Below are 9,625 nucleotides of genomic sequence, written 5' to 3'. Positions count from 1 at the left end.
GCTGTTATGACACTGCCATGGTCTGTAACCATGTTCATAAAGTTACCTGTGATTCATTTCCCCTTCTGTTTCTCAGTTGAGACACATTATTGTATTTGCATTCAGAGAAACTTTAAATCATTAATGTTTTTGAATTTAGGGATGATTTGAGCCTAAAGTGTATGCTTCACTGGCACAATTAGAGAAAAAAGGAAACTCATCATAAAATGTAAGTAGCAAAGAAATTAATGTTTTTCATTCTTATATTTCAACATTATGTTGCCTGACCCTTCTCTGTTCTCAGAAATTCCATGTACTTATTGAGCTGTTAGGATAATGTTTATGGTTCAGGTATGTGCCTAATAATAATAATAATACCTGCCTGTTAATGTAAAGACTCATGTTTTCCAAGCTGTTTATTTAATTAGGAAAAGATTTGGGAATGTAATGAAGCACAGGCAGAGTGGATCACTCTTCACAGTCAGACATTTCTCACTGTGCGTTCAGAATGGCCTTGATCTTAAAACATTGTAGTATTTTCATATGTCTGTAGCCAGTAGCGGTGTGCAAAATAATCGTCATGATGATGCATCGTGATTCTAATTTTCGTGATCTACTGCATCGATTCTTGACGCCAAGTATCGATTATTAAAAAAAAAAAAAAATGAATAAATAAAATTGCATGAATGGTTGGCGAACATCAGCCAAAAACAAGTGTAATACAACTTCCAGTCCAGTAGATATCGCCGCGGATGTGTTGACGCACACTGCCTTGTGTCACAAGCATTTCCGTCCGCGCGATACTGCGCCGAGTCATTCAAAAACAAAACATGGAGAAAATATTGCAATGCATCGCAATAATTCAACTATCGTGATACATCGTGATAGAATCGCATCGTGGCCTGTGAATCGTGATTCAAATTGAATCGTGACTTCTTTGGCAACACCCACCCCTAGTAGCCAGGCATGTGTCCTCATTTGAAGATGTGTATGATGTATTGATTTGATGATATGGATGGCAGGCTGTGATAGTGGAGTTCTATAAAATGCTTCTATAACCATTATTTGCTGTTTGATACCACCCTACCTGTGCAACCTCTCTGGTCTGATTAAGATTACAATTCTCTAAAAGTTGCTATCGTGATATCTAGAAATTGAATACATCAATCTTTTAAAGTGACAAGGTGTTTGCTCAGAGTGATCTCTTGTCTGGCAAGAAAGCTTAAAGGAATAGTACACCCAAAACATGATTAGCCTTCATTTTCTACTCACCCCCATGCTGAACAACACTCTGGAGTACTTTTTTGATATCTCAAATGCATCTGGAGATCTGGGAGGCTTCTTGCTGTCTGCTGACATTCGAATAATGGAGGTCTATGGCGCCCGAGGCAGAAAGGTCCATAAAAGTCCACAAAAAACGTGTCAATATTCCTCCATACTGCTCGTCCAATGTATTCCAAGTTTCCTGAGTGGGTAGCATCCAGAATTTACTCGAAACAAAGTCATTTACAACATAAACAGTAGTGTATAGGATTTCCTGAAAGCGCGCACATGCGCGATCACGACGCTACGGAAGCCGGCAGACCAAACCAGCGCATTCAGCTCGGCAAAGAACTCATGCTCTTCCTCAACACTGAAGTCCTCAGACATTTTTCTTTCGTTGTTTCTTTCTTTGCACAGGTAAACAGCACATTTCTTCTTCTACGCTTGCATTATTGGCAGAGCAGACGCTGAATGCGCACTTTCATCTGGTTTGGTCTGCCGGCTTCCGTAGCGTCGTGATCGCGCATGTGCGCGCTATACACTACTTCGTTTCGAGTAAATTCTGGATGCTACCCACTCAGGACACTTGGAATACATTGGACGAGCAGTATGGAGGAATATTGACACGTTTTTTGTGGACTTTTATGGACCTTTCTGTCTCGGGCGCCATAGACCTCCATTATTTGAATGTCAGCAGACAGCAAGAAGCCTCCCAGATCTCCAGATGCATTTGAGATATCAAAAAAGTACTCCAGAGAATTGTTCAGCATGGGGGTGAGTAGAAAATGAAGGCTAATCATGTTTTGGGTGTACTATTCCTTTAAAGCTGTAAACACAGCTTTCTGTTCCAGCTCACATTCTAGATAAGTAACTCTGTATCACCTTCGTGATTTTTAGCTGTTAACTTTCACAGATCCGTTGTAGGTACCAGATTGACTCGGGCTGCCAGATTGACTCGGGGGCCTGCGCCTTTTGATGACGTCACAATATGGCAACTCCACCCGTCACACTATATGGCAACGCCACTCGTAACGATATGGCAACTCCACTCAAACAAACTACATTGCGCCCGCGGTCTCTATTTGTCACAAATCTATTTTATTTAGCCAATAAACGGTAATCGTTTGGCATTGTCCGTTAATTGACCAAATACCTATAATACATTAAAACATTAATTTTTCATTAATTTTTTTACAGATTACAGGAAATGGGTATATATTTTTTTCAGTTCAAACTTTATTCTCATGTAAACACAAACATTTAAACAAAAGAGCTGGTAAAAAATCCCACAGTGTCGTGGTGTTTTCTCCTCTGGACAGGCAGATCCATGGATGACATCCTGGAGATTTAGGAAGGAGAGGAACAATAAACATAGGTGTAATATCTTCATTACACTTGTATCTGATATGTCCATACCCTGTTTAACATTTGTAAAAAAGAAAAAATAATATATATATATATATATATTATAATTAAAATATATATATTTTAATAATAATAATAATAATGATAAATATATATATACTAATTACATAACTATATGATCAAGAAAAGTAAAGTAAAACATTAATGACCATAATTTGATTTATGTTCAAGGTATTGTGGGCAACTTGCACATGCACAACAGCATCCCACCTCTGCTCAGAGGGAATGCTTTAAAGAATCTCCCAGTTACAAGGCTTTTCTAATAAATAACATTACTCAGTTCCTTTATATTTTACACTTTAATCCTTCTGGATAAACTTCAGTAAGCCAATTGAGTCTAGGCCAGGCATCTAACTTATGTTTACCTATTGCATTTGGCTGCAAAAGTGACTGCAGTATCCAGGGTTAGGGTCTTCAGAGTAAATAGCTTGCAGCACTCCCCTTTTTCCTTTCCCAACATATCCTGTAGAAAAAAATGAAATAACAACAAAAAAACGAAACAAAACAAAAAGCACACTGATCAAAGGCAATTACACTCTGTGTTAAATGACGAATTACAACAATACCGTTTGGATCTATATAGATTTAAGACTATAAAGTTTGAAATATATATACCAGGTGTGTTTTTTTTGTACAGAGTTCTGCATTCGCAGCATGTCTCAATGCTGTACATGGTGTAGAACTCCTCCTTGTATGACAACGAAAACCTGCCCCAATTAGCAACACCTGTAAAAAACAAATTATACACAAACAGTGAACATTTCCAAAGAGCTGGTGAAAATATGCATAACGATACCACTGTACCCTTAATTACAGCACTTACTGTCAAGCCACTGAAAATGCACCCTTCTCCTGAAACCTACAGTGGACATGATGTCTCTGAAGGTGGTGCAGACGAGCCCCAGTGTCATGTAAGCCTGATCTCCTTCCAGGAGTACCACTTCCCCGAGGATCTCAGAGAGCAGACATGCTGACAACTGTGAAATTTAAGTTAGGCAAAACAAAATATATTAAAAGATAATCATTCTGATCATCAAGGCATAAATTGGGAGAAATGAGAGCATGGAAAATTAATGACAACAAACATATTGTATTTCCCTTATGTTTTAATTCATCTGGTGTGTTGTATTCAGTGTTGTATTCAGCAGTGTTATGTGCTTGGAGTTTAAGAAAGTTATTAATAGATTACCTCCAATATGAAACATCTGTCATCTTTGGGAAACACAACCTTTTAGGGGAGAAAGGGAAGACATATGTATGTTTATATGAAATAATCTGGATTTCTTTAATGAGTCGATCATAAACAGAAGAATAGCACTTGGGACCGTCACCAAGATCACCTCATGTTTCCTCTTTCTGGACTTTGGGATCCTGTACATTGGCTCCAGTGACCCTTTCAGTAATGCTGTAGCCTCGCTAGTCCAATGTGCAAACCTCTGCCCATGGCTGTACATTCATGACAGAATAAAAGAGATTAAAGTAATGTGGAAGTAATTTTGTTGTTTTGGGAACTATATTTACAATTGTCTTACCCTTCAATCTGGAATCGTTCCATCAGACTAATGCACCACCACTTCCGAATGTGTACCATGTCCCTCTAAAAGAAATTATTTTAATTACTCAAACAAATGGTAAAGCATGTTCTAGCTTATACTTAGCCTTGTAGAAATTGCAAACAAGTGGTATAGGAAATTTTATTTAAGATCCTTTTTGTACTTGGTCACATGTCAGAAGAAAAAATACTGACCTCAGTAAACAAGAATGGAGCACCTGTGCTGATGCTGAGGGCATACTGTGAAAATCAAATATCTATTCAGTTATGGTGGATTAAAATTATACAAAAAAACGTTTCAATAGAGACTAGATTTTTTTTTAACCATTAATATAAAGATGCCACAACAGTTTCCGGTGGTCTGGTGAGGGAAACTCTGAAAGAATAGGACAAACATCAAAGAAGAATGTACCAATCTTACAATAAAAATAAAAATGCAGATTTAAGCTTAAAAATACAATCCTAATACACTGGAGAGGTATACCTCGATGTCTTTTCCAAACTTAGTTGTCCAATGGCCTGGAGCAATGTGATGAGCGAGGTCACTGTTAACATCATTAGAAATGCAAATGAGTCACCTCTTACATGTATTAATGTCAGAAAAACAGCCACTGAACAGGACTGAAAAATAATTTTATAGCCATTGAACGAGGCTCAACTTTGAAACAGCCTTTAAACGAGGCTTTAAGCTCATTTTTCTACAACCCAAATATTGGAATTCACAGTATACTCAGTCAAGCAGACTTGATAGCAACGGTTAGAAATTTAATTTTGTCATTTGGCCAATGTGTTGTGTACCTGCAAATTTTGAATACTATGAATTCTTTAGAACTCCCATACTGAACAAGCCACAGAACAGGGCTGATTGTGATGTTACAAAACCTAAAAATGCTTTGGAAATGACTGTCGCCAAAGCCATCTGGTTTGAGAGAGTCCAGCAAAAAGAGCTCTTTCTTTGCTGGCTTCAGTACCTGTGAACCATTTTCAAATAAACTGAAGTTATCCTAAGCAGAAAAAAATTGACAAAACTACAGAATACATTGAGCAAAATTTTAATTTGATAGTTCACACAATCTGAAATGGACTCACGCAGAGCAAATAGTGATCTGCTTTTCCTTGCTGTTGGCTCCAGGCAGGGATGATTATGTCTTTTGACAGGTCACGCTTTTGAACAAGTGAATTTGCAGAATTGTATATCAAGACATATTGAGGTGTGTAAAGTAATACAGAGGGTCAAAGGAATACAACAACTTACGAGAAGAGCGGCCTCTGGCTCCCCCATTTTGGACTTCCATGTTGGAACAACGTACATGTCTACAATGTGGACATCTTTTCCCTACAATGATAAAAATTACAAATTCATAATGGTAAACTGGATTAACAACAGCAACGTTTCACTGTTTAGAGTAGACTAATTAGAAGAAAAAAATTTAAACTATAAGGGCTTAATTCTACATAATGTTTGTTTTAATACATGACAACCATACACGTCTTTGGGCAGCTTCTTGAATCAGCTTGAAGCATGCGTTTCCAATCTGCAACAGAGTTAAAAATAGTAAAGACTTTGTGGATTCATCTGAAATCAATTACAACAGCTTTAATATACCTACATTGGATTCCATACATTGGGGAAGACCCAAGCTCCAGAAGTCTTCCCGTGTCAGGCAGACATCCCCATCTTTGGCAATAAGCTCTGCTCCAGACCGGTTTAAATGAAGTACATATTTGAGCTACAAATAATAGATTGGAAATACAATTAAAACCAGCAGAAAACAAATTGAAATATAATCAATACCCATTCATTAAATAATTTACAGGACACACATATATGCCTACCAGCATGGCTTGGACTGGATTGAAATCAGTCAAATATCCCAGAGAAGGCCAGTAGTCATGGTCACGTACTAACTGCTGTGGCACCAGTGGGCCAGAAATGGGCTCCTGTTCAGCTATAAGTGGTTATAAAAAAACACTTGCAGGGGATTGTTTTTTATAGTTTAAAGACTAAGGGACATCTTGAGTACAGTTACGTTATGTTTCTTACTTCCATGGCAAAATTAAATGAACAAACTGTATTTAAATTTGTACCTTGGAAGTCATCTCCCTGAGAAATTAAAACTTCTGGCACTTTGGACTCTGAAGAAAAGAACAAAGTATTATGAAGGTAACTTATGCCTGTGAAAGTACAGCGAGTCTTTAAATTGCTAATCCTAATACCTCTCAATGTAGGGCGGATGAAAGGCTTCAGCTGTGAAACATTTGTGTTCTGTTTCAGCTGAGCACCTGTTTTGCTGGACAGCGTTGCCACACCCTTTTCAGAAATGGAGGTAATGACGTATGGTCCAGACCAATTGGCTTCAAGTCGCCCTCCTTTTCGGCCTTCCTTTCTTTTATTTGCTTTGAGGACCTCATCACCAATTTTGAAGTGGAAGGATTTCAAGTTCCCTCTTTTTTTTTTGTCTCATACGCCTTCTTTTGTCTGTCCTGCGCGTTTTTAATGTTCTGGTAAATCTGAGAAAATATTAAATGATGTTTCTTATAATGTTATGATTAATTAAAACATAATACATAACTCCATAGACATATATTTCCTTTTCACCATCACCTTTGCATGGAGTTCTGCAATGTCTGCAGCCTTGGCCTCCAGGTCTTCTTCTGTCTCCTCAATCACCATGACACGTTTGTCATCATCCCCTTTTTCTTGCGTTGTGTTGTTTATTACACCTGGTGTGTGGGGGTGTCTTCCAAACAGAGCACAATAGGGTGTGTGCTTTGTAGATCTCTGTGAAAAAAAATACAATCATTAGCATTTTACAGTCTTCTATGTCCGTGTGTTGATGGAAAACTTCATACGGATCAGCAGGCATTTTCTCTCAATCCTCAATTTTTGCAAGAATAAAGTGCCATTTGAGTGATTCTGACCAATCTCTCTTGATTTTTTAATTAATACATGGACATGTCGTGGGCATGTTGCTGGTACACTGTCTTACACACCTGTTTGGATGTGTTGATGCCTGCTACTACTCCCCGTAGATGGATGTCCCAGTCGTTTTGGTCCTCCCCACAGTATTTGGCTAATGCAGTCTTGATATTGCGGTTGGTGCGCTCATCTTGTCCATTGGCCTGGGGATGGTAGGCTGATGTTATACAGTGTTTGACACCCAAACCTTCAAACACACCACGGTTGCCCTGTAGACACATTTGTATAGCTTTGAGTGATACAATATGATTCATTACAAATATACATTATTTGTAAATAAAACTGTACCTCATTTACAAATTCCCGCCCCTGGTCGGTTATAATCCTCTCTACCAGTACAAAGTCAAGCAAAATATTGACAATTTTTTTGGACACCTCAGTGGCACTTTTGTTGTAGAGGGATTTTGCCACCACCCACTTGGTGAATAGATCTGTGGCAGTTAGAATGAACCTGCAACATACAAGCAGATTGTTTTGAACATAATTTGTATCCATGACTGTCATGTTCTCTGTTCTCTTTATCAAAAATGTAATATTACCGTTTGCCCTTTGCGGTGGTAGGAAGGGGACCAATTAGATCTATCCCAAGGACAGTCCATGCTTCCTGGACTTGGATAGGATGAAGGATGGGTGCCACAGTTTTTATTTTTTCATGGTGCTGACAGCGAGGACACTCATCAACCTTTAAAATAAGTGATTAAATAATTGCAGTTGATTTCCTCACAAGTACACTGTATATTTGAAGCAATGTAGGGACTATAATAAATGGAAAGCATCACAGTTTAAACAGAACTTAGCAAATCTAATAGCATAGCCTAATTTTCATTCAGAAGAATAAACAATTAGAAAAATCTTACCCATTTTTTGACATCCTCTCGTAAGGTTTTCCAGTGGTAGGAAGCTAACACCTTCTCTACTGTGCGGCGCCTGCCATGATGTCCTCCGCTACCAAGGTTGTCATGGCAACTCCTTAAAACCTCACAAACCTGAGCTTGAAACACCACCAGACGGAGCTTGCCCTGGTAGTTGTAATACAACTGCCCATCTAACGCAACAAATAAAACATTCATTTAGATACTGCTCTATAAACACAGTTTAATTCATATTTTTGCACATTTGTCAGTCACACTGGTACTTACTTTTAACAGTATAATGTTTTGATGTCTTACGAATGGTTGCCTTTCTGGTATCAGGACTTGAACATGATGTAGTTAGGCTGTGGTAAGTCCCTTTTGAAAGATAATGAAGAATTTCTTCGTAAAAATGATCCATGTTATCAGAGGGACTTTAATCCCTATTCTTCTAATATGGCGTTGCCATAATGTGACGTCATCGGGAGGCGCAAGGCCCATGGCGAATTCGGTGACGTCATCGGAAGGCGCAGGGACCATGGAGAATTTCTTCGTAAAATTCTCCGTTTACAAACCGCAATACCGCTTTCGAATAAAACCTACACCCCGCTATAATTACTTTAGTAAGCTGTCCAGACCAATCAAAATGTTTTGCGCAATTGTGCAAACGTTAAAACAATGATGTGTTGTGACGTCATCAAAAGGCGCAGGCCCCCGAGTCAATCTGGCAGCCCGAGTCAATCTGGTACCTACACCGTGTTTCCTTCAGTGGATCTAGATTAACTGGTGACATAAATTTTAAAAATCCAAAGATCATGCAAATTTAGTGTTACATTCCAGAATAGGAGATATTTTTTCCTGGTTTCCTCTTTCAACAGAATGGGGTCACCTTGGTTAAAACAATAATTAGAAAGTAGGTTCTGCAGTGAACCTGTTAAGAGTTTAAATGATAACCAAATAATTTTCTTTTACTAGTGAGGTTGGAACTTCATAAAACATTGGTTGTATGGAAACGGTCAGCCTGGAGGCTCTCTGGTGCTTTTTGGGCGGTTGAACACTGCAGAACAACTAGAAATATTTCAAACCCATTATTTAAACAGCAGCATTTTGATCAGGCAACAATACAGCCACCTAACTTTGAAAATACATCGATGTTGTAGACCCCATTAGTAACAAGTTAACTAAAGGGCTGGTTATATTCCTGCAGTAATGTGTGTCCGTCATGGGATGATAAGCCCCTACACGGGATGTACCACCGAAACATAATCAAAGTGGAAGGTATCAGGAAATGCTACCAATGACTAGGGCTGGGTATTGTTCAAAAATTTTCGGTTCCGGTACCAATACCGATACCTTCACTTCGATACCAGTTCCTGAACGATACTTTTTTCAATACCAGTTTTATAATATCAATTCGAAGAAAAAGAAAATAACACAACATAAAAAAAGTACAAATCTTGAGTTTTATTTTAAGCTCTGATTTTTCCATTTACATTTTTCCTCTTACATAAAAAAAAAAATTCGGTGTCTAATATTCACTGTAACATTGTGAGGACCTTTTTACTGAGCAGTTTT

At 38.2% G+C, this 9,625-nt stretch overlaps 1 protein-coding gene across 1 annotated transcript; it reads right to left on the bottom strand.

Moving 5' to 3' along the window:
• Positions 1–2,460: 2,460 nt before the first annotated feature.
• Positions 2,461–8,466, bottom strand: LOC119775329. Its single transcript, XM_038273271.1, has 13 exons — positions 8,339–8,466; positions 8,212–8,244; positions 5,018–5,030; positions 4,704–4,764; positions 4,545–4,595; positions 4,415–4,459; positions 4,200–4,264; positions 4,008–4,113; positions 3,857–3,895; positions 3,491–3,644; positions 3,283–3,393; positions 3,033–3,130; positions 2,461–2,581 (listed from the first exon to the last, which is right to left on the bottom strand). Exons 5-12 carry the CDS (start codon positions 4,545–4,547, stop codon positions 3,033–3,035), a joined length of 621 nt encoding a protein of 206 aa, XP_038129199.1. The 5' UTR covers positions 4,548–4,595; positions 4,704–4,764; positions 5,018–5,030; positions 8,212–8,244; positions 8,339–8,466; the 3' UTR covers positions 2,461–2,581.
• Positions 8,467–9,625: the final 1,159 nt, after the last annotated feature.

This window comes from Cyprinodon tularosa, unplaced genomic scaffold, assembly GCF_016077235.1.
Source record: "Cyprinodon tularosa strain WSP-4 unplaced genomic scaffold, ASM1607723v1 ctg867, whole genome shotgun sequence".
NCBI classification, from domain to species: domain Eukaryota; kingdom Metazoa; phylum Chordata; class Actinopteri; order Cyprinodontiformes; family Cyprinodontidae; genus Cyprinodon; species Cyprinodon tularosa.
This window is presented reverse-complemented; position numbering and strand designations above follow the sequence as displayed.

What these genes read in the sequence shown, in the direction of transcription:
- LOC119775329 (XM_038273271.1), bottom strand. An exon ending in ACAGATGTTTCATATTGGAG is followed by an intron (nt 3,645 to 3,856) that starts GTAATCTATTAA and finishes TAAATTTCACAG; the next exon opens with TTGTCAGCATGTCTGCTCTC. An exon ending in GTACAAAAAAAACACACCTG is followed by an intron (nt 3,131 to 3,282) that starts GTATATATATTT and finishes TTTTTTCTACAG; the next exon opens with GATATGTTGGGAAAGGAAAA.